The 25914-nt window shown below is 38.5% G+C and overlaps 1 protein-coding gene across 1 annotated transcript in view; it reads right to left on the reverse strand.

The window, feature by feature from the left end:
* The window catches only part of SHLD2 (shieldin complex subunit 2), a 47176-nt gene extending 25456 nt beyond the window's left edge, over positions 1–21720 (reverse strand). The window contains exons 1-4 of the mRNA XM_065894424.1: positions 20193–21720; positions 15763–15870; positions 730–924; positions 259–393 (exon numbers count right to left, since the gene is read on the reverse strand). Coding sequence (XP_065750496.1) covers positions 259–393; positions 730–924; positions 15763–15870; positions 20193–21720 — 1966 coding nt within the window. The remainder of the gene's footprint in view (positions 1–258; positions 394–729; positions 925–15762; positions 15871–20192) is intronic.
* Between the last annotated feature and the right edge of the window lie 4194 nt (positions 21721–25914).

Raw genomic sequence — 25914 nt, forward strand, 5'->3', positions numbered from 1 at the left:
TATAAAGGTAAAGTAGTATACCTGGGAATAAACAGAAGATTTTATTTTGCTACCATTAATTATAGAAGACTTTTTAGATCACTGAGTTGCTTACAGGAGGTGTAAAATTATAACAGAAGAAATCTGCAAAAGAATATTCAATCATGATCAATTATATTTCAAACGTAGTCTGATCTCCAGAGTCTCTTCATCTTAGGCTCATAAGCATTAATCATTTACCTAACTATAAATAGATTTAATGCTTTTTGGTGTATTTACCTTTTTTCCTTTGAAGTTGAGGGTACCAGGCTGCTCCAGGACCCCATAATACAAGCACATAATGTTGACCGTGGGCCTGTTCCACTGTTAACATAACTTTCCTTTGCTTCTGTCCTCTATAACTGTATAATGCCTCTGGAAAAGGAAAAGGAATATTTTAGTTGGCATTACTCTATTACATGTGATACTGTACTTCAGTGTCTAATGATATCTACTGATAACCAAATGGTACACTAAGATGGTCCTGTATCTTAATTTTTTTTAATTGAAGTACAGTTGATTTACAATATCGTGTTAGTTTCAGGTGTACAGCACGATTCAGAAGAATATACATACATATATTCTTCAGATTCTCTTCCCTTATAAATTATTACAAAATATTGAGTATAGTTCCCTGTGCTATACAGTAGGTCCTTATTGTATCTTAATTTTTTTATAACCTAAAATTAAGGAGGAACCGAAAATGTTTACCTGTCAGTATAGTGATATCAACAACTCTTAGAACTGCATGGACTAATACGTCTGGCTGAAGCTGCTCCAATTCTACAAATTCTATACTGCTCATTTTCTGAAGCTGCCTCTGAGGAAGATCTCTGAGATAGGAATGTTTTGAAGACACATATGCCAGTAAGTCTTGAAGTACAATATCACTAACCATACTGGAATCTAAGAAAGAAAGAAAAAAAAAAGACCACATGTACAAAACATGGAAACATTATATTTTCCTAATAACATGATATCTTCTTAGAACTGTTTTTTATGTTGTAAAGTGTGATTAAATGTAAAACATGATTTCATTTCTATAAAACATGTAGCTTATTCTTGAATCAGTTTAGATGACAAAATAGGCTTGATATTTTTAACCAATGGAAATGGAATTATTTACCATCTCCAGAAAACTTGCCCTGCTCCCTTACTTCTCTATTTTGTTAATACTATCATTTTTCCACCACTTAACCAAGACCAATATTTCAATTATTTTTTGATTTCTCCATTACCCTGTTGTATCCAACCAGTTCCCTAACTCCTGGAGTCTGATCTGATCACGTCTTCCTCAACTATCCCAGCCACTGCTATTCTTTTTTTAACATCTTTATTGGGGTATAATTGCTTTACAATGGTGTGTTAGTTTCTGCCCCATAACAAAGTGAATGAGTTATACATATACATATGTTCCCATATGTCTTCCCTCTTGCGTCTCCCTCCCTCCCACCCTCCCTAACTGCTATTCTTCCTCAAGACTGTTAGCATTTCTCATCTGAAATACTCGGAGACTCCCCTAACTGGCTCTCCGAGAACATGCCTTATTCCTTCTCACTGCTAAGCCTCTGCCTTCACTATATTCACTGGCTATAATGCTGTCATCCTCCTCTCTCTGCATCCAACTACACAGAAAAACGACCACTATAGACTCCCAGTGATGTCTCCTTCCCCTGAACTTAGTTTTTATCTCTAACTCTCATTTGGCATTTGTGCATGCGCTACTTTATATTTTTCTTGATTGTTAGATCGATTATTTAATGCTTAAGTCATTATGCTACTTAGATGTTTTTTCTCTCCTGTCTCAAGTTTTTTCCTTATTTTTGTATGTACTTTACATACAATAAAATACACATTTTAAATGTACAGATTGATGAGTTTTGCTGATTAAAATTTAATTTCCCTGAAGGAAAGGGAGGTATGTTTGAATAAATGACTAATTGTTGACGAAAAATAAGATCATAGCAAAAAACAGGAGTACTTTTTAAAAAGCAGAGTCTATTAACTGATTTCAATAGAAAAAAATAAATGATTCTTCTTTCCTTCTCTCAGTATCATTTTCATCCTAATGTATTTCTTGTGCCACACTAAAGCCTCATTATTCACTCACTCATCAGTAAACCATCCACTATGTGCCAGGCATTATACCAGGTGCTACGGACACAAAGACATGAACCCAAGGCTGAAGAAATTATCAACCTAGAGATTGATACCAACAATGGGCTTAGGGTATATGCAGTATATGTAAGCATTCCTAAGAGCACACCAAAAGAACTGCCCCGGGAAATTGGAAGAGGCTTTACTGAGGAAATATTTAGCAAGGTTTTGGAAAAATGCCTAATAAAAAAGGTTTCTAGGTAGTAACTGGGAAGGATAGTATATTTCCAGAGAAGGGACTGGTAATCCTTTATGTACCTTAGACGCTTTTGATATTCTGATAAAGCATAGAGACCCATTATCAGTATAATTTATTTTTTTATGAATAGAGTTTATTTATTTATTTTTGGCTGCGTTGGGTCTTCGTTGCTGCTTGCGTGCTTTCTGTAGTTGTGGCGAGCGGGGGCTACTCTTCGTTGCGGTGCGCAGGCTTCTAATTGCGGTGGCTTCTCTTATTTTGGAGCACGGGCTCTAGGTGCGCAGGTTTCATTAGTTGTGGCTCATGGGCTCTAGAGAGCAGGCTCAGCAGTTGTGGCTCACAAGCTTAGTTGCTCCGTGGCATGTGGGATCTCCCCAGACTAGGGCTCGAACCTGTGTCCCCTGCAGTAGCAGGCGGATTCTTAACCACTGCGCCACCAGAGAAGTCCCCAGAATAATATTTTTATAACAGCTTTATTGGAATATAACTTACATACATAAAGTTCACCCTTTGAAAGTGTACAATTCAGTGTTTTTTTTAGTATTTTACAAAGTTGTGTAACTATTACCATTATCTAATTTTAGAACATTTTTATTACAGAATAATATTTTTAAGTTCACGAAATGAAATAGGATAGTAAAACCAATTATATGGAAATAGAGTAATCAAAATATTTTAAAAACTGGGGATAACCTATGAGCCTCATTAAAACATTAAATAACAAGATATAGCAGAGTATGCAGCAACTACTATAATTTCAAAGTATGCCAAAGTATCATGGGCATAAATGATATTCAACTTATCTTCAACAGCTGTAATGTGATATGAAAATATATGTGTTTTCCACTGGTGACCAAGCCACAAGTATTGATAATATTACTGTGGATTGTCACCTTATTCATAATGGAAGGAAATGCTAATTTTCAATAAGCAATTAGTGAAAATAAAGATGTAATATCTTACTGTTACCAGAGATGGAGATGGGGGAAGGGGGAACTGGATGAAGACAGTCAAAAGGTACAAAGTTCCAGTTATAAGATAAATAAGTACTAGGGGTGTAATGTACAACATGATAAATATAATGAACACTGCTGTACATTACATATGAAAATGGTTAAGAGAGTAAATCCGAAGAGTTCTTATCACAAGGAAAAAGAATATTTTTCTATTTCTTTAATTTTGTATCTATATGAGATGACAGATATTCACTAAACTTACTGTGATAATCATTTCATGATGTACGTAAGTCAAATCATTATGCTGTATGCCTTAAACTTACACAGTGCTGTATGTCAATTATATCTCAATAAAACTGGAAGGGAAAAAAGGATGTAATGTCTTCCCATCCAAGTTTATGGATGCTTTAATGTAGAGGAATCAATTTTCATAGATGAAAGAGTAGGAAGAACTTTTAGAAGGCTAGTGACCATCCAGCAGATGAAAGGGCTAGAAACCAGGCAAGACTGCTTGAAGGGGAAAACGGTGATAGATTTGTGAACTAGTTCTGAGGTAGAATCCAAGAAGCAATTAGATGTGGAGGGTAAAGAAAAGACTGCAGAAGACATCAAGATTTCTGGCACAGCTGAGTGGATGTATAAAAACAAATGTTCTAAAGCGTTTAGAATCTGAAAAATGAAATCTATTCTAATTAAGGTTACTCAATTCCTAAATGAATTTTATAAAATAACTATATGATAGCATAACAAAGATAATGAGCATAAGAGAAAAGAACAGACAGTATGAAAGATGAATGAGAAAAAGGGGAAGAGTGGGGATAAGGAGACCAATTAGGTTACAGCAAAACCCAACTCTAGATATCTCCTTCCACAGCTCCAGTTTATTCACCAGGCCTCCTGATTCCTCCTTCACAATATTTACAGCACATTTGGAATCAGAAAAACTGGGTTCAATTCTGACTTTGTCAATAATGACTCCTCTGAACTTGTACTTAACATCTCTGGGCTTTATTCTTTATCTACAATAAGAGCTTTCTGGGGGGAAAATAGATTGCTAATATCAAATTATTTACTTATTCTTACTTCATAAAAATTTGTACAGAAACATCTGATTACTTAGATTTCAAATAAAATAGTCTACTTCATGAAAACACTGTGTTAAAACTTAGATTTATATACTTAATTTAATAATATTTAAGATAAATTTATATCCTGTCACATTATCAGGACTAGGTTTGTAAAATTTATAACACCTTACTGTAATGAGAAAAGAACAAGAGCACAATACACATATGGATCAGAAGTAAGAATGCTCTCATGAGTTGTAACAACTTGCAAAAACAAAAAAGCTCTTAACTAAACTAACCAAATTGACTTATTCTTTCAGAAGAAAAACAACTGCAATATTATCAAAGTATCAACTGTTAACTATTTCCCTAAATCAAACAAAAAAAGCCTTAGAACATACTTTATTTAGCTACTAACTTGTGTAACCTGTGAAAAACAAGGCAATATAAATTCCTATATAAGTATAAAAACAAATTTGAAGTAACCTCTAAAGGTTATTTAATTAGCTCAAGGTTTTTCACATTGTTCTACAAAACCTGAAGCTCCCCAGGTTCCATGGGATATTCTCCATCCAGAATTAGATCCTAAGATTTTTATGAAATTACTGAACTAGAGTAATCTTACTTGAATCTATATCAAATCTTACTTGAACTATATCTGGTTCTTAAAACCAGAACTATCTACAACATCTGTCTCTCAAATCCCTTGCAAAATATTTACATACCATGTTATTTTCATTATTGTAAAACATTATTTACCCTTCCATTGTTATTAACATCTATAAAACATTTATAAAAAGCCATTTAGCTCCTTGGAAATATGCTTTCGAAGATGTAGCAACTTCGAATGCTCATAATAAAAGATTAAACTTTAATCTTTTTTTTCTAAACTTTAATTCTTTAAAGAAATCCCAAAATTAAAAATTGGCTGACTTCAACTGGCCAAAACCATACCGCTTTTAATTACTATAGGTTCACACTAAATCCTGGTATCTAAGAGGGCAAATTATTCCTGCTTTTCGTTTTCAAAAATGCCCAGGCTAAAAAATATATAAATATAAATAAATAAATACAATAAATGCCCAGGCTGCTTTTGACCACGTACTCTTTTACCTATCAGAATAATCTTATCAAATTTCATGAAAATCTTATTGGGAGTTTGATTGGATTTTTACTGACTTTCAGAATAATCCTATCAAATTTCATGAAAATCTTATTGGGATTTTGATTGGATTTTTACTGAATTTAAAGATCAACTTGGAGAGAACTGAAATCTTTACAATGTTAAACCTTTCAGTGAACAAAGTATGTGTATTTACTTCTTTAATTTCTCTTAATTTTTAATTTTTTCATTTAACAACAAAATTGTTAAATTTCTTACTAGATATTTAGTACCACATGATAATATTGTAAATGGTGCCTTCTCTTTATTTATGTTACTAGTTGTTAGTCACTCCACTCTAGAAATGCAATTGACTTTTTTTTTTTTTTTTTTTAACATCTTTATTGGGGTATAATTGCTTTACAATGGTGTGTTAGTTTCTGCTTTATAACAAAGTGAATCAGCTATACATATACATATGTTCCCATATGTCTTCCCTCTTGCGTCTCCCTCCCTCCCACTCTCCCCATCCCACCCTTCCAGGCTGTCACAAAGCACCGAGCTAATATCCCTGTGCCTTGCGGCTGCTTCCCCCCAGCTATCTACCTTACTACGTTTGGTAGTGTGTATATGTCCATGACTCTCTCTCGCCCTGTCAAAACTCACCCTTCCCCCTCCCCATATCCTCAAGTCCGTTCTCCAGTAGGTCTAGAAATGCAATTGACTTTTGTATATTAACCTTATACCTGGCCACCTTGCTAAACTTTCCCATCATTTCTAATAATTTGCTTGTAGTTTTTTTGTGTGTGTGTGTGTGGTACGCGGGCCTCTCACTGTTGTGGCCTCTCCCGTTGCGGAGCACAGCCTCCGGACGCGCAGGCTCAGCGGCCATGGCTCACGGGCCCAGGCGCTCCGCGGCATGTGGGATCCTCCCGGACCAGGGCACGAACCCATGTCCCCTGCATCAGCAGGCGGACTCCCAACCACTGCGCCACCAGGGAAGACCCCCTTCCCTCTTTTTTAAATATAACTTCTCTCTTTAACAGTGAGAAACCCAATTCTCATTATCTACAATTTATTTACTTACTTGTTCAATTTTAGTACATATACAGAGTGGTTGCTAATCCATTCCTCTTTGAGAAACAGTTTTACTAACTGGATTACAGCATTTATGTACGTTTTTTTCCTTAGCCTTACAGAATCCAGTCAATACACTGTTTTCCAGTTTCTTAAGTTTGTTCTTTCCCCCCCCCACCCTTCTGTGTAGTTATTTTATTCATCTGTAATACTGTTAGGCTCATTTGTCAATGTTCATTCCATTTTGGGTTCCCCCTCCACCAGATTCTAATTGGTTTTAATCATTTATTTTCGGGGGTATATGAAACATCATTGTGGTTCTGTGAGACAGAGCCACACAAAAAGACATACTCAAAGAAGTGTCGCTCCCTCCTCATCAATGTTACCCTATTTCCATTCCCTCTTTCATCTCCCTCATCGATACTACCCTATTTCCATTCCCTCTTTCTTTCTACCCCTTTCCCAACCTTTCCCAAGATTGCAGGTATCCAATCTTGTTATTTCTGGTTTATCCTTTCCGCATTTTTTTTTTGCACAAATGAGGAATTACATGTATATTTTCTAATTCCTCCCTTCTTTCTTAGATGAAGGATAGCATACTACATACACTTTTGGGGGCTTTTTATTTTTCACATAACAATATGTTGTGGAAATCACTTCATATCACTTCATAGACTCATTTTCTTTTTACATCTGCATGGTATTCCACTATGTGACTGTACCATAATTTAATCAACCATTCTATGTATGAGCATTTCAATTTTTTCAATGTCTCATAATTATAAACAATACTGCAAACAATAACCTTGTTCTGATGTATTTTCATATTTTTGTATTGATAGTTGTATCTTCAGGATGGATTCCTAAAAGTAAGCTTGTTGGGTTGAAAGCCGCGTACATACGTAATTCTGTTAGGTATCACCAAATATCCCTCCAGAAGGGTTGTGGCAATTTACCTTCCCACCAGCGATGTGTAAAAGGGCCTTCTCCCCCACAGCCTCATCAACGGAATGTGTTGTCCTAGTTTTTAATTTTTGCCAATCTGATAGGCGAACAATGACATCTGTGTTGTTTTAACTTGAATTTCTCACGTCTACTTCCCAGTTTTCCATCAGGTCCGCTGTCGCTCAATTTTTAAGGGTTCTCCACATATTAGGAATACTACCCTTTTGTCTTAGATGTATGTTGCAAATATTCCCTCCAAGTATGCCAGCTGTGTTTGACTTTATGTTGTTTTTAGTTATTCAAATTTTTATTTCTCCATAGGAAAATGTATTAGTCTTGTATTTTACTGTCTCTGGATTCTACGTAATAGTAAGAAAGACTTTCCCTACACCAGGTTTAGAGGGGAATTCATCTATGTTTCCTTCTAGTAGTTATATGGTTTTATTTTTTACATTTAGATTTTTTTTTTGTAATTTATCTTTTTTTTAACATCTTTATTGGAGTATAATTGCTTTACAATGTTGTGTTAGTTTCTGCTGTATAACAAAGTGAATCAGCTACACATACACATATACTCCCATATCTCCTCCCTCTTGCATCTCCCTCCCACCCTCCCTATCCCACCCCTCTAGGTGGTCACAAAGCACACAGCTGATCCCCCTGTGTTATGCGGCTGCTTCCCACTAGCTATCTATTTTACATTTGGTAGTGTATATATGTCAATGCTACTCTCTCACTTCATCCCAGCTTACCCTTCCCCTCCCCATGTCTTCAAGTCCATCCTCTACATCTGCATCTTTATTCCTGTCCTGCCCCTAGGTTCATCAGAACCATCTGTTTTAGATTCCATATATATGTTAGCATTCAGTATTTGTTTTTCTTTTTCTGACTTACTTCACTCTGTATGACAGACTCTAGGTCCATCCACCTCATTACAAACAACTCAGTTTCGTTTCTTTTTATGGCTGAGTAATATTCCATTGTATATATGTGCCACATCTTCTTTATCCATTCATCTGTTGATGGATACTTAGGTAGCTTCCATGTCCTGGCTATTGTAAATAGTGCTGCAATGAACATTGTGGTACATGACTCTTTTTGAATTATCATTTTCTCAGGGTATATGCCCAGTAGTGGGATTGCTGGGTCATAGGTAATTCATTTTTAGTTTTTTAAGGAACCTCCATACTGCTCTCCATAGTGGCTGTATCAACCTACATTCCCACCAACAGTGCAAGAGGATTCCCCTTTCTCTACACCCACTCCAGCATTTATTGTCTGTAGATTTTTTGATGATGGCCATTCTGACTAGTATGTGATACTTCATTGTAGTTTTGATTTGCATTTCTCTAATGATTAGTGATGTTGAGCATCCTTTCATGTTTGTTGGCAATCTGTATATCTTCTTTGGAGAAATGTCTGTTTAGGTCTTCTGCCCATTTTTGGATTAGGTTGTTTGTTGTTTTGATATTGAGCTACATGAGCTGCTTGGATATTTGGAGATTAATCCTTTGTCAGTTGCTTCACTGGCAAATATTTTCTCCCATTCTGAGGGTTGTCTTTTTATCTTGTTTATGGTTTCCTTTGCTGTGCAAAAGCTTTTAAGTTTTATTAGGTCCTATTTCTTTATTTTTGTTTTTATTTCCATTTCTCTAGGAGGTGGGTCAAAAACGATCTTGCTGTGATTTATGTCACAGAGTATTCTGCCTATGTTTTCCTCTAAGAGTTTTATAATGTCTGGCCTTACATTTAGGTCTTCAACCCATTTTGAGTTTTTTTTTTTTTTTTTTGCAGTACGCCTCTCACTGTTGTGGCCTCTCCCGTTGAGGAGCACAGGCTCCGGACGCGCAGGCCCAGCGGCCATGGCTCACGGGTCCAGCCACTCTGCGGCATGTGGGATCTTCCCGGACGGGGGCATGAACCCGTGTCCCCTGCATTGGCAGGCGGACTCTCAACCACTGCGCCACCAGGGAAGCCCCATTTTGAGTTTATTTTTGTGTATGGTGTTAGGAAATGTTCTAATTTCATTCTTTTACATGTAGCTGTCCAGTTTTCCCAGCACCACTTATTGAAGAGGCTGTCTTTTCTCCATTGGATATTCTTGCCTCCTTTATCAAAGATAAAGTGACTATATGTGCGTGAGTTTATCTCTGGGCCTTCTATCCTGTTCCATTGATCTATATTTCTGTTTTTGTGCCAGTACCATGCTATCTTGATTACTGTAGCTTTGTAGTATAGTCTGAAGTCAGGGAGCCTGATTCCTCCAGCTCTGTTTTTCTTTCTCAAGATTGCTTTGGGACTTCCCTGGTGGCACAGTGGTTAAGAATCCACCTGCCAACGCAGGGGACACAGGTTTGAGCCCTGGTCCAGGAAGATCCCATATGCCACGGAGCAACTAAGCCCATGTGCCACAACTACTGAGCCTGCGCTCTAGAGCCCACGAGCCACAACTACTGAAGCCCGTGCACCTAGAGCCTGTGCTCCTCAACAACAGAAACCACCGCAATGAGAAGCCTGGGCACCACAATGAAGAGCAGCCTCTGCTCACTGCAACTAGAGAAAGCCCGTGCACAGCAACGAAGACCCAACACAGCCAAAAAAAAAAAAAAGATTGCTTTGGCTATTAGGGGACTTTTGTGTTTCTATATAATTTGTGAAATTTTTTGTTCTAGTTCTGTGAAAAATGCCATTGGTAGTTTGATAGGGTTTGCACTGAATCTGTAGATTGCTTTGGGTAGTATAGTCATTTTCACAATATTGATTCTTCCAATCCAAGGACATGGTATATCTCTCCATCTGTTTATATTTAGATTCTTAATCCATTTGGAGTTTATTCTTCTATTTGCTGTGAGAATTTGTTACCTGAAAACTCAGTTCACCTTTTTGTGGGTGTCAAGTCAAAACACACTACCAAGTCAAAGACTGGGAGAAGGCAGGATTTATAACTTGCAGCAAGTAAGGAGAACACTGGTGATCATTCCCAAATCAGTGCCTCCCTGAACAGCAAAATTGCGTAAGTTTTAAGCTAAGAGTACCTGCATATTCATGAAGGGGTTTGGGCTGGTGTACACATATTCATGAAGGGACTTGGACGGTTGGCAGAGTCCAAGCTGGAAAAGGTCAATATCATCATCCCTTAGGTTCCAGTTGATCTGGTGGTTCAGCAATTCAGGCTAATCTCTCTACCTTTGAAACAGAACTGGGAATCTTTACAATGGATATTTTATCTTTGTTATTGTTACTTCTCTTCCCTGATAACAGTCATTGGTTTCTGCATTCCTTTGTTCCCTTAAGATCATTAATTACTGAGACCTGTTCAAGGATAAGCATAATGGCCATGCTTAAACCACAAAATGGCTTAGGCCAAAAATGGCTTCTCTTGTGTCAAGAAAGCCATGCCTGGTTCTCTTTCTCTGGGGACTCCCTTACCCTATATGGTTCCAAAATGGATATAATCTTATCTTTTTCTAAATGGCTACCCAGTTACCTCATTACCATTTATTAAAAAGCTAACCATTATCTCAGTGGTTTCAGATACCATCTTTGTCATACACTAAATTATACATATGTGGTCTAATTCTGGTCTTCCTATTCTGTTCCACTGATGTAGTTGCCTATTCATGCACCAGTATCACACTGCTTTAATTATGGGGGCTTTAGAGTATGTTTCAATGCCTGATAAGCCTAGTCTCTCATAGTTTTTCTTTTTCCTAGATTTCCTAGTTTTTCTGTTTTCCTAGCTATTCTTGCATGTTTGTTTTTCCATATGAATGTTAGTATCAAGTTGTATATGCCATAACATAGCATGTTGGTATTTTTATTGAGACTGCATTGAATTTATAAATTATCTTAAGGAGAATTGGTATCATTATAATGTTGAGTCATCCCATCCAAGAATAGGGAATGTTGTCTTTCCATTGGTTCATGTCTTCATTTTTTTCTAGTGTATTTAAAAATTTTCTTCATATAGGTGTTGCATATTTCTTGTTTAATTTATTCTGAAGTATCTTCTTTATTACTATTGTAAATGAGTATTTTCCTACCATTATGCCCTCTGTTTGGTGTTTGTGTATACAACATTATTGATTTTTTTAACAGTAATTTTTGTATTGTTACACCACTGAATTCTTTTATTGTTTGAACTGATTTTATCTTTGAGTCCCTGGAGTTTTCCAGATATGTTATCAAAGCATTTTTACATAGAGATAGTTTTTATTCTTCTTCACCCATTCAAATGTCTCTTCTTGTCTAATTGCATTGGTTAATAAGTCTATATATAATGGTGAAGAATAGCAGAGATAGTGAACAATCTTATCTTATTACTGATTTTAGTGGAAATGCCTCTAGTGTTTCTCCATTAAATAAGATTAGGCATTAGGGCTAAGCATATCTATATTATTGATACAGTATCAACTGTATTGTAACTGTAGCACTGTACTGAAACTGTACTTATTGATAGAAGGATAAAGTATCCCTCAATTTTTACTTCCTGGAGTGCTTTTTATGATAAATTGATGTTGAATTTTTTCAAAGGATTTCTCAACATCTATGGAGATAGTCATATAAGTTTTTCCTTAGATTTATTAATATGAAATATGATACTCATGTATCTTCTAATACTGAACAAATCTTCCATTTCTGGAATAAATCTCACTTGGTCATTATTTTCCTAATGTGGTGTTAGATTTTGTTTACTAAAATTCTGTTTAAACTTTTTGTACCAATAATCATGTATAATACTGGTTTGTATTTTTATTTGTAATGTCTTTATTTGGTTTAGGTGTCAGTGTTATATTTGCTTTATAAAAGGAATTAGGAATTTTCCATCTTCAATACTCTGGAACATGGACTTCCCTGGTGGTGCAGTGGTTAAGAATCTGCCTGCCAATGCAGGAGACACAGGTTGGAGCCCTTGTCGAGAAGATCCCACATGCAGCGGAGCAACTAAGCCCATGTGCCACAACTACTGAGCCTGCACTCTAGAGCCCATGAGCCACAACTACTTAGCCTGCATGCCACAACTACTGAAGCCCACACGCCTAGAGCCTGTGCAACAAAAGAAGCCACTGCAATGAGAAGCCCATGCAGCGCAACAAACAGTAGCCCCTGCTCATCCCAACTAGAGAAAGGCCCACACACAACAACAAAGACAGAACACAGCCAAAAATAAATTAATTAATTTAAAAAAATACTCTGAAATAACTTTAACACCATTGGAATTATCTGATCTTTGGTAGAATTTCCTATGAAACTATCTGGGCCCGGCACCTTTTTGTATGGTAGTTCCTTAATTCTTTTTTTTTTTTTGGCTGCACCTCACCGCTTGTGGGGTCTTAGTTCCCAGACCAGGGATCCAACTGGGGCCTCCAGCAGCGGAAGCACAGAGTCCTAACCACTGGAAGGCCAGGGAATTCCCTGTATTTCTTCTATAGAAACTGGTCAGTTTAAGCTTTCTATCTCTAACGGGATCAATTTTGGCAATCTGTATTTCCCTAGAAAATTATATATCTAGCTTTTTCAAATTTATTTGCATTAAGTTCTGTAAAATACCCTTTTGTTTTTTTAATGTATTATTATTTTTGGCTGCCTTGGGTCTTCATTGCTGCGTGCGGGCTTTCTCCAGTTGCAGTGAGCGCAGGCTCTTCGTTGCAGTGCATGGGCTTATCATTGTTGTGGCTTCTCTTACTGCAGAGCACGGGCTCTAGGCGCGTGGGCTCAGTACTTGCAGCACGCAGGCCCTAGAGTGCACGGGCTTCGGTAGTTGTGGCCCACAGGCTCAGTAGCTCCAAGGCATGTGGGATCTTCCCAGACTAGGGATCAAACCTGTGTCCCCTGCATTGACAGGCAGATTCTTAACCACTGTGCCACTAGGGAAGTTCCCTTTTATTGGTTTTTAATTTCTGTTTCAATGATTATTTCCTCCTTGTCATTTATTCTGTATCTTTGTGCTTTCTCCCTTTTTTCTTTTCGTTTTCTTTTCTTTCTTTTTAACTTTATTATATTACAGTTGATTTATAATGTTTTGTTAGTTTCAGGTGTACAATGAAGTGATTCAGTTTACATATACATATATTCATTCTTTTTCAGACTCTTTTCTCATATAGGTTATTACAGAACATCGAGTAGAGCTCCCTGTGTTATACACCAGGTCCTTGCTGGTATCTACCTTATATATAGTTATGTGTGTATGTTAATCCCAAGCTCCTGATTTATCCCTCCTCGCCATGTTTCCCGTTTGGTAACCATAGTTTGTTTTTCATATCTGTAAGTTTCTGTTTTGTAAATTAGTTCACTTGTATCATTTTTTAAAAAAATTAGACTCCACATATGAGTGCTCTGACTTACTTCACTTAATATGATAATTTCTAGGTCCATCCATGTTGCTGTAAATGGCATTATTTCATTCTTTTTTATGGCTGAGTAATATTCCGTTGTGTATACATACACCTTCTTTATTCATTCCTCTGTCAGTGGACATTTAGGTTGCTTTCATGTCTTAGTTATTGTAAACAGTGCTGCAATGAACATTGGGGTGCATGTCTCCCTTTTTTCTTGATCAAATTAACTAGTTGGTTCATCTATCTTTTTGTGAAACACGATTTTGACTTATTATTAAAATTATCATTTTTAAATTCTTATTCTTATTAATTTATTATTTCATTCCTATTTCTCTGCTTTACTTTGTTGTTCTTTTGCTAGTTTTCTGAGTTTGGAATTTAATTCATTTATTTTTATTCTTTCATTTTTATTGATAAAAAGAGTTTAGCTAATAAATTTTTCTTTGATAACTCCCTTAAATGCAACCCAGAGATTCTGACATGCAGTGTTTTCATTGTCATTATTTTTTTTTAATTCTATAATATCAGTTTGTATTTCCTTTTTCACCCAGGATTTTTTTAATACGTTTAAAATTTCCAGATATAGGACATGCTGTTGTTGTTGTTAATAAATTCTAGTTTTATACCATTTGATCAGCATGTTTGTAATAATTCCACTTTATAGAAGTTACTGACATTTTCTTTATGACCTAATAGGATCAATTTTCCTGACTGTGTTGTGGACACATGACAAAAATGCATATTTCTATCATTAGAATGTAGAGTTCAATTTATATCCATAGGATCTATCCTATTCATCGGATCAACACTGTTCACTATGTTATTTAGATCTTTTATCTCCTTAGTTATATTCTGTCTATTAGATCTGTCTTGTGCCATTAGAGAAATGCAAATTAATACCACAATGAGATATCACTACACACTGATTAGAATGGCTACTATTTCAAAACAGGACAATACCAAATTCTGACAAGGATGCAGAGAAACTACAAGATACACTGCTGGTAGGAGCCACTCTGGAAAACAGTTTGGTGGTTTCTTTTAAAACTGAACATGTATCTGCCATACAACTCCCTCTTTTCATTACCTCAAGAATTCCAGAGGCTCAGAAACTCCACGGAAGAACTTCTGAGGTCCCTGGAACCACTTGGAATGATATGCAAGGTGTTTTGTTTTGTTTTTTTGATATGCAAGGTTTTATATCTATCTACTTAAGTCTATTTTCCTGAAGAAATGGCCCTTAGCTTCTCAAAGAGGTCTATGACTTGCTAAAAGGTTAAGAACCATGACTATATTGACTCTAAGAAAAATAAGAAAATGAAACATGAACCTCAATATTTTTTTCTTTTTTTAAATTAAATTTATTTAATTAATTTATTTAATTTTTGGCTGTGTTGGGTCTCCATTGCTGCGTGCAGGCTTTCTCTAGTTGTGGTGAGCAGGGGCTACCCTACATTGCAGTGTGTGGGTTTCTCATTGTGGTAGCTTCTCTTGTTGCGGAGCACAGGCTCTAGGTGCATGGGCTTCAGCAGTTGTGGCACGAGGGCTCAGTAGTTGTGGCTCGCGGGCTCTAGAGTGCAAGCTCAGTAGTGGTGGCGCATGGGCTTAGTTGCTCCGCGGCATGTGGGATCTTCCCGGACCAGGGCTTGAACCCATGTCCCCAGCATTGACAGGCGGATTCTTAACTACTGCACCACCAGGGAAGCCCCCAATATTTCTTAAATATGATTATACTATACAAGTTAATTTTTGTAAATTCTATTTTCATTCTTACAAAGAAAATAAACTAATACCTTTCAGCTAACTTGTTTAGAAGACATTTTGTAACATTACCATTTTAACCCTACTTTTTTCTAATATACTTCAAATACTAAGAAATTATTATATTTAAAATGTGTCTTACATTCTTCAGGATGGACAGATGAATAACTCCCAAGATTTAATAAGTGACTGGTAAATGTTGATTGCAGTACTGTCTCACCAACCCAATGATCCTCATGGACAGTAACATCTAGAAAGGGGAAAAAAAAGTTCTGATCATGCCAAAAATTCCTTCACATTGTGGTTAACGTACCTGTCATAGCAAAATACTGTGCATGCCTCTCACATGCTAGCCAACTGAAGTTCAAATAGGGTAAATCATCTGCCTAAAGGAACAAAATGATAAACTAGCAAATCTGAACTCTGAATCTAGGTATGTCTGTATGTAGGTAAAATAAAAAAATTGCTTCTGTATATTCAAACATTATCAATATGGAAGCTCTGCTCCACAGATAAAAGTTTAATGGTTTTTATTCACTTAAGGTAAATAGTACAATGTATACTTCTGATAAATTAACAGTGAACAGGGGCTTCCCTGGTGGCGCAGTGGTTGAGAGTCCGCCTGCCGATGCAGAGGACACGGGTTCGTGCCCCGGTCCGGGAAGATCCCACATGCCGCGGAGCGGCTGGGCCCGTGAGCCATGGCTGCTGAGCCTGCGCGTCCAGAGCCTGTGCTCCGCAACGGGAGAGGCCACAACAGTGAGAGACCCACGTACCGAAAAAAAAGAAAAAAAAAAAAAAGAATCTGCCTGCCAATGCAGGGGATGCGGGTTCAATCCCTAGGCCGGGAAGATCCCATATACCTCGGAACAACTAAGCCCACATGCCACAACTACTGCGTCTGCACTCTAGAGCCAACAAGCTACAACTATTGAGCCCGTGTGCTGCAACTACTGAAGCCCACACGCATAGAGCCCATGCTCCGCAACAAGAGAAGCCACTGCAATGAGAAGCCTGCACACTGCAACGAAAAGTAGCCCCCACTCGCCACAACTAGGGAAAGCCCATGCACAGCAACAAAGACCCAGCGCAGCCAGGAAAAAAAAAGTGACTAATTTAGGGCCAGGAAGCCAAGCAGTGGTTCATTCCAAAGCAGTAGTGCCTAGAAGAGTAAAAAATATTCAGTACGGGCTTCCCTGGTGGCGCAGTGGTTGAGAGTCCGCCTGCCGATGCAGGGGACACGGGTTCGTTCCCCTGTCCGGGAAGATCCCACATGCCGCGGAGGGTCTGGGCGCGTGAGCCATGGCCGCTGAGTCTGCGCATCCGGAGCCTGTGCTCCGCAACGGGGGAGGCCACAACAGTGAGAGGCCCGCGTACCGCAAAAAAAAAAAAATATATGAATATATATATATATATTCAGTATGCATTTACCCCTTCTGCTAATAAGCATACCGTAAGGCATTCTTATTCAGAAATTGTGAACTAGATACTATTTTTTCCTAAGAAAATAAAGCAAAACAGAACAAAAAAACCTGTTTAAAAAAAAGGTGTTCATAGAAATAATTTAAATATTCTATAATAGGAAAATGGTTAAGTAAATTGTGGTAAATCACTTCACAGAATGTTACCTAGTTGTTAACAATTGTATGGACACTAGGAAAAGGTAGAGAGATAGCAGGGTTGAGTCTCCATCTGCTAGGTAAAGGCCTCCTGGGAGGCACACACAGTGACAGTAATGCCTTGGTAAAGTAACCATGGTCCACGGTCTAACCCTCTCTTTATGGTCTGGGGAACCTCATTTTTTTCAGCACTCCAAAAATAGATTTCAGCTCTGCAGCATAAGCTCAGTTAATGAGACAAAAAAACCCAAAACAGAACACAATCTTTTTGTTTAAATATACAACAAGGCATTAATTGCCAAAGAACAACACTTGCAGCCTGTTCTCACCTTGTAGGCAGTTTTACACCTTGGAAGCCAAGTCATACGGAAAGGGCTGCTCAGCAAGCACTGAATCAGAACAGAGCTGAGTTAGATGACCTGAGCTGCCACCGAATAAGGATACCGCCAGTAAGACAAGACTACGCCAAGCTGTTACAATCCCATGTTCATCTCTTCAGTAGGGACTGCACCTGACAATCTTACACAAATACCAGTGTATATTAGCTAAGGTTCTCACTCCCCCAGCAAACCATCTGGTAGGAATTACCAGTGATTGATTGCCTTGATTTTTCTTTATAAGCTTCTAAGGCTGACCCACACCTCTTCTCTATCACATTTTCTTTAGATGTGCTATTAAGCTCAATCAACTTCATCCTGGTCTGGGATTCATGTTATTTTTTTAAATAAATTTATTTATTTATTCACTTATTTTTGGCTGCGTTGGGTCGTCATTGCTGCCCGCGGGCATTTCTCTAGTTTTGACAAGCGGGGGCTACTCTTCGTTGCAGTGCGCGGGCTTCTCACAGCGGTGGCTTCTCTTTGTTGTGGAGCACGGGCCCTAGGCACGCGGGCTTCAGCAGTTGTGGCACACAGGCTTAGTTGCTCTGCAGCATGTGGGATCTTCCCGGACCCGGGCTCGAACCCGTGTCCCCTGCATTGGCGGGCAGATTCTCAACCACTGCACGCCACCAGGGAAGTCCTGGGATTCATTCTTTTTTTTTTTTTTTAATTAAGATTGGGAAGTCCACTTATTTATTTTTATTTATTTATTTTTGGCTGTGTTGTGTCTTCGTTGCCGCATGTGGGCTTTCTCTAGTTGCGGCGAGCGGGTACTACTCTTCGCTGCGGTACGTGGGCTTCTCATTGCAGCGGCTTCTCTTGTTGTGGAGCAGGGGCTCTAGGCACGCAGGCTTCAGCAGTTGTGGCACGCGTGCTCAGTAGTGTGGCTCACAGGCTCTAGAGCACAGGCTCAGTAGTTGTGGTGCAAGGGCTTAGTTGCTCCACGGCATGTGGAATCCTCCCAGACCAGGGCTCAAACCCGCGTCCCCTCCATTGGCAGGCAGATTCTTAACCACTGCACCATCAGGGAAGTCCTGGGATTCATTCTTAAAATGACTGGTATCTCTGCCCTAATACACTGGTGTGTTTATCTTTAAATCAATAAAGGACATGTAACAAAATGTTAAGATTTCTTTTTTCACGTGAAAAAGCAGGATACAAACTGTTTTTCATGATTACAATTGTATATTAAGAGTAGGGGGGCTTCCCTGGTGGCGCAGTGGTTGAGAGTCCGCCTGCCGATGCAGGGGACACGGGTTCGAGCCCTGGTCTGGGAGGATCCCACATGCCGTGGAGCAACTAGGCCCGTGAGCCACAACTACTGAGCCTGCGCGTCTGGAGCTTGTGCTCCGCAACAAGAGAGGCCGCAATAGTGAGAGGCCCGTGCACCGCGATGAAGAGTGGCCCCCACTTGCCACAAGTAGAGAAAGCCCTCGCACAGAAACGAAGACCCAACACAGCCAAAAATAAATAAATAAATTTAAAATGCACTGTATTCCAAATCATTGTATAAAAATAAAATTATATAAAAAAAAAAAGAGTAGGGATTCTGGAGTCTGGGTGAAACCCTGCTTTGCCACCTCCTAGCTGGGTGACAGTGGGCAAGTTACTTCACTTCCCTGGGTCCCAATTTCCTGCAGCTGAAAAATGAGGATGATAATCAGTGCTCTCCTCATAGAGTTGAAAGACACGTAAAGTTTGAAACAGGGACTGACACTAAGTAAGTTCCCAATAAATATCATCTATTACCCATGTATGCAGACACAGATTGAGAAGCACGGGGAAGATAAGAGGAAGGTTAACACTCCAAAACTCCACTGGCGGTTATACGAGGTTGGTATAATACCAGGAGTTTCTCTTTTCCATATTTCCAAATGTGATTAATAGCGACCCTTGAATAACGTGGGTTTAACGCATCTATAACTTTACAGTCAGCCCTCCATATCCCTTGTTCCTCCACATCCACGGATTCAACCAACCACAAACAGTGGAGTACTGTAGTGTTTACAATTGAAAAGTATGCACATATAAGTGGACCCATGCAGTTCAAACCCATGTTGTTCAAGGCCCTACAGTAATTTAAATAATTTTAAAATGCAATAGAAATTCTATGTTCCCTCAATAAGAATGTAGTGTGCACAGCTTTATTAGGGATTATGTAGTAGATGTATTGTCCTTTTATCATAAGATGGTTAATACACCTAAGGAAAAGGGTAAAAAAAAAGATATACATAAATAAAACTATAAAAGACAAAGAAAGAGTCTGATGATACACGACATGAATGCTAGCACAGTGAATGAAAGGAGGAGCAAGCAGAGAAGGCTTCTTAAGGAGAAGATGAGTGGGAAGGAGGGACAGAACTAAGAAGGACAGACAAACGCTCAGAAATGGCAACGCACAGGACCCTGGGAAGGGGTGAAGAGACCAACGCGGATGCCATAAGGAACTCGATCATTGCTGGAACCCTGAGAGGCAAAGGGTAAAGGGAGAATCCTCAAAGGCTTGAAGTGGGAGGGGGGAAAAAGCCCACAGCTTTGTAAAATAAACTCCCACTATACCATGATGACCTTACCCGTGAGTAAAATTATATCTCCAAGAAACACTGTAAGTGCCCAAAACGCTGCAGTCCTCCACAGAAAAACCTTCTTCTTAATTTCTGATTGGTCAATTACCACAATTGTTGCTAAAGGCACTTTAGAGCCAGAATTTGGTCCAGATTTTATGTTTATTTCTTTCACGTGACATGGAGATAACACCATGACTAAACAATTATACTTCTGACTTTCAGAATCACAGTTTTTTATTAACGATGTTTTTTTAATGCCCTTAAATCCAGACACATTCCTCTGGTGCACTGTTACAGTATGATCTCTCTGATTAGAAATCAACTTGATTTTCTTAGCGACGTGGGGGACTTCAGATAGAGCTTGAGGATGGCCTAATTTATCTTCAGAGGTCCAACTTCTTTCCACAGAACTTTTGTGGAAGGTATTTAATTGGGAACACAGTATTCCTGAGCTACAGGACTCAATGCGTATCTCATTTGGTGTCAATTTATCATCAAAATGGAAAAGTTCTTGAGATCCTATATTTTCTTCAAGACCTTTATCGGTGTTCAAGAGAATGTGGCTATTTTTTGTTTCAGGACTAAACAGTTCAAGGGAACAGGCTTGGTTCTGTCCACCTTCATATCCTTCTGTAGAATCATCATTGGGCTGAATCAAATTATCTTCAGTTATTCTTATTTCCCCATGACTTGCCTCTGGTTCAATCTCCATTTTAATGGTTCCTTTATTTATAGAATTCTGCCCTTTATACTTCCTTTGAGCTAAAAAAGCAACCTGGCTGGAGGTCATTACACTGAGAAATTCAGTATCAGTGGATATTTTAAGGCCTGAGACCTTCCTAACTGTTCCTTCAGGCCTTGGTTTGTCTACTGTGCTAGAGGAAAATAATTCCCGACACTGGTTTTGTATTTCATGATGCTCTGTTGGTGCACAGTTTGTTTCCATAGCTCCTGGCCCCGTATTAGTCTGTTTAGCACGACAGATCACATCCAATATAGCTGCACACTTATGATCTAACTGAAAGGAATTTTTTGGAACATTCTGACCATGTATATTTGATTGATCTTTAGGCTGTTCAACTGTGATTTTCTTATGTTCACTGAAAAGCTTTTGATACTTTTCTTCTTCAGTTAAATGTTGAAATCTGGCCTTAAATCCACATATTTGATCACTGGAGTTGGTTCTATCACTCAACCCCAAGGGGTGACTCTTCTGGGATTTTATAGTTTGTGTTTCAGAAATGCAATGTGTGAAGTCATCTTTCACGTGAACAGATCTGTTCACAGAGTTTGCTGGAAAATGACCACGAGGAAGATCTGGAGGGTCCAGAGGTTCCAGGGCCTGATAATCCTCAAGACTTTTGTGCCTGCATTTTTCATCCTTCAGATGTAAGGAATGGTGATTGTACAAAAGCTGAATTTCTTTCCAAGGGTCCGCAGTGGACACTAAAGAAGTTGGTTCCTGTGATACTGTCATTTCTAGTGGACTGATTGGAGCACCCCAAAAAATGTGGACTTGAGATCCTCCACTCATGGTTTCTGAAAAAATTAAAAATCTAAAATAAGCCTTTGTCATTAAATTTTTATAAGTTGATATTAACTTATATCCCCAAAGCAAATATAATATAAACTATGAATCAAAAACATAATTAATTGGTGATTTACATCATTACTCCATTTAATTATAAAAGTAAGAAATATATAAGAAATCGTAAGGAGAAACCAAAGCATCCACAAAAATTGCTCACATAAAGACTCTCTTTAAGGAAAATAAAGCTCAGTATACTAACATCAAACGAGTAAATCCTTAGCATGGTCACTTTTTTGTGTTGAAAAACTTGCACCACTTAAACAATAACTTAGTTAAGAAGGCGGGAAACAGCATTTGTTCAACTGCACTATAGTCACCTTTAAATCTCCTGTTTCCTTTACTCCATTGATTATGTAAGTTTAGGGCCTCCTTCCTTCAACTGTGAACTCAGTTCCCAAGATTAGGGACTTCCCTGGTGGTCCAGTGGGTAAGACTCCATGCTCCCAATGCAGGGGGCCCGGGTTTGATCCCTGGTCCAGGAACCAGACTCCACACGCATGCAGCAACTGAGTCTGCATGCCGCAATAAAGGATTCCGCGTGCCGAAACGAAGATCCCGAGTGCCGCAGCTAAGACATCCCCACAGCCAAAATGAATAAATAAATATTAAAAAAAAAAAGTAAACACACACACACACACGTTTCAATTCCCAAGATCAAAACAGAAGGCTTGAACCAGAGAGAAAATAAAAAACCAAGGCTCTGGGGCTTCCCTGGTGGCGCAGTGGTTGAGAGTCTGCCTGCCGATGCAGGGGACACGGGTTTGTGCCCCGGTCCGGGAAGATCCCACATGCCGCAGAGCGGCTGGGCCCATGAGCCATGGCCGCTGAGCCTGCGCGTCCGGAGCCTGTGCTCCGCAAGGAGAGAGGCCAAAACAGAGAGAGGCCCGCGTACCGCAAAAAAAACCCCAACAAACCAAGGCTCTTTTCAAGATGTCCAAGTGACTGTATTATCTATCTTTGTTAGCATAATCAATAGCTGCTTCTGTATTTTTAATCTTCTCTAAAATACACCAGATTAAGAAAAGTCACTTTGTATTACACAGATTAAAAAACTCATTATAATTTAAACAGTTTTTCATTAACTGTGGCACTTGATATAAGTAAATCTAAGTAAGCATCATATTTAGTGAGATAAAAATAAAGAAACATACCAATATTTACTTGATAATAACTGACTTTCAAAAAGTTTGTGGGTTTTTTTTTTTTTTTGGTTTTTTTTTGGCCACGCTGCGTGGCTTGTGGGATCTTAGTTCCCCAACCAGGGATACAACCATGACCTTGGCAGTGAAAGTGCAGCGTCCTAACCAGTGGACCGCCAGGGAAATCCCCAAAGAGTATTTATTAAATAGATCTATTCCTAGAGTTTGCTGATAAATTTTTTTATAGTGCTACAGGGACAAAAAGACAGATTAAGTCCCTGGCCTAAGAGAACTGTCAGCCTGGTTTTAAAAAAACAAAAAGGAGAGAAAAGTAGTGAATGTAAACTCATAGTTTAAAAATAATGTAATAAATACTATAAGCTATAAATAGGAAACAGTAGTCTCCTGGGGAGCAATACTCCTATGGAAGGTAAGCACTATGGCTATAAGCATCTAAACAAAAGAACGAGCAGCTGTAAAAGGCAGAGTTATGAAAGACCATGGTATGTTTGAGGACTTCTGATGAGAGTACAGGGTCCTTTGTAAAAAGGTAAGAAAGTTTCAAATCATGAAAAGTCCATTTGGAAGTATGGGAAGTATGGCAGTATACAGGAAACAACAGCTATTATCCCCAATCACTCTTATCATTCCTTGAAGATTTGTTCATGGTCATCTCTTCCAAATCTAATAACCTATCCAATTATAATTCTTGTGATTTCGGTATCAATGTGGGTGTTCCTTCCAATAACCTGGCCTCTTGGTTCCTTGCCCTCTTCTCCTCCACTTATTTTATTCTCCACCCTACTTCAGTTATCCATTCTCATAATCATATAACTACCATTATCAACAACTACATATTTTTCCTTAATTTCAATTTAAGCTTTCAACTCTACTTTCTCCTATCTTCAACTTACCCCCTCTAAATGCACAACTCCAACAGTTCTTTGACCACAAGGGATCTACGTTGAACACAATGATCATACTTCATTTTTACAGCCTTATTCTTCACTTCCCTCCTTAACCAGCTTAGATTCCATGGTCCCTTATTATAATCGTTCCCTATCATACTTCTCTAATTCTGCTGCTCTCATCTCCAAGGTATTGGCCAGCTAAACTCGAACCCTAGTTCAATCACCACCTACTCTACACCTGTACCCAATGAAAACTAGTCATTGGTTAGTTCATTACCACTAACCTCAAGGTAGTACCCAGCAATCTTATCTTTTCCTGTCCATTCGTTCTCCAAGATAACTCTTTTATACCTTTTTACTCTTTAAATCCCCAGCATCTCCTCCCCTACCTTCAAGTGCAGCTGGTGATCATTTACAACTTGTCAACAACATATTTACCCACTTCTATCATACCCATATACTTTGCCCAACTTTCTATTACTACAGACGAACTAACTGTTCATGCTTCTATGCAAAGCCGTCTCTTCCTCACTTAGACATTAGATCTTATACCCTCTTTCCTACTCAGGTTTCACCAAGTCTCCCCTTTTCTCCTAAATCTTGATTTTTCTCTCTTTACTGGAGCATCTCCATCAACAAACAAACATGCTGTGATTGCTCCTCAAGGTGTTATTCCTCAGCTCCTCCACCCCACTTATTGCACCACTTTTCTGCTCTCCTCTACAGCAAAATTACTTGAAAGAACTGTCAATATTCCCTCTGCTCCCATTCTCTCTTAAACCCACTCCAGTCAAGCATTGGTCCAAACCACTCCACTGAAACGGCATATTTCAAGGTCCCCAATAACCTCCACCTTAGCATCAGTCAACTCTCCATTTTCAACTTACTCGGACTGTCAGCAGGATTTGACACCACTGATCACCACTTTCTTCTTTTTATCTGACTTTAGGGATACCACATCCTCTTGATTCTCATCCCACCTCACACTACCTCCCCAGTCACTCCTTCTCAGTCTCCTTTGCTAGCTCCTCCTCATCTCCTCAACTTCTTACTCAAGGGCCCAGTACTTGGCTCTCTCTCTGCACTCACCACCTAGGTGATTTTCTTTCAGTCTCAGGATCTAAATACCTCCTAATGATTACCAGATGTATAGCCCCATCACTAATGACTAATGACCACCAGATGTATATCTGATGTAATGACTAATGAAGGCCAGATGTATATCTCCATTACAAATGACTAATGACTACCAGATGTATATCTCCATCACTGGTGACTAATGACCACCAGATGTATATCTGATGGCATGACTAATGACCACCAGATGTATATCTGATGGCATGACTAATGACCACCAGATGTATATCTCCATTACTAATGACTAATGACCACCAGATGTATATCTCCACAACTAATGACTAATGACTAACAGAGGGGGCAGGGGTTCGATCCCTGGTCAGGGAACTAGATTCCACATGCCTCAACTAAGAGTTCACATGCCACAGCTAAAGATCCCACATGCTGCAACTAAGAGTTTGCATGCCGCAACTAAAGATCCTGCATGCCACAACTAAGAGGTCGCATACCGCAACTAAAGACCCCACATGCCGCAACTGAAAGATCCCACGTGCTGCAACTAAGATGCAGTGCAGCCAAACAAATACTTTTTTAAATCCTAGAAAGAAAAACATTGGGAAGCAATATTAAGGATGATTTTTTTAAGATTTCTATATTTTAAAAGTTTTATTGTGAAGAATAATGAATGTTTATTATTTTTATAATAATCAGACCTTTTTTTTGTTTGGTAATTCAGGCTTTTCTTTCACAATCTTCAAACTGGATATGGTGTTCCAATAGACATACAACAATGGACCTAAATCTAACATTGGAGAATAAGAGCTGAGAACAATGATGTCAGCTGTTAACTTATTAGCAGCTAAAACAAAGATATACCACTATTTTCAAACAGTTTATAATAGTGAATTATTACTAAGGAAACAAAATTATAGTAAGTTTAGGTGTCAAGTCTTGACCCATAACAAAACAAAGAGGGCTAAGTATCATAAGTACTATAACCACATATCCCG

The sequence above is a fragment of the Phocoena phocoena genome, chromosome 16 (assembly GCF_963924675.1).
Source record: "Phocoena phocoena chromosome 16, mPhoPho1.1, whole genome shotgun sequence".
NCBI lineage: Eukaryota > Metazoa > Chordata > Mammalia > Artiodactyla > Phocoenidae > Phocoena > Phocoena phocoena.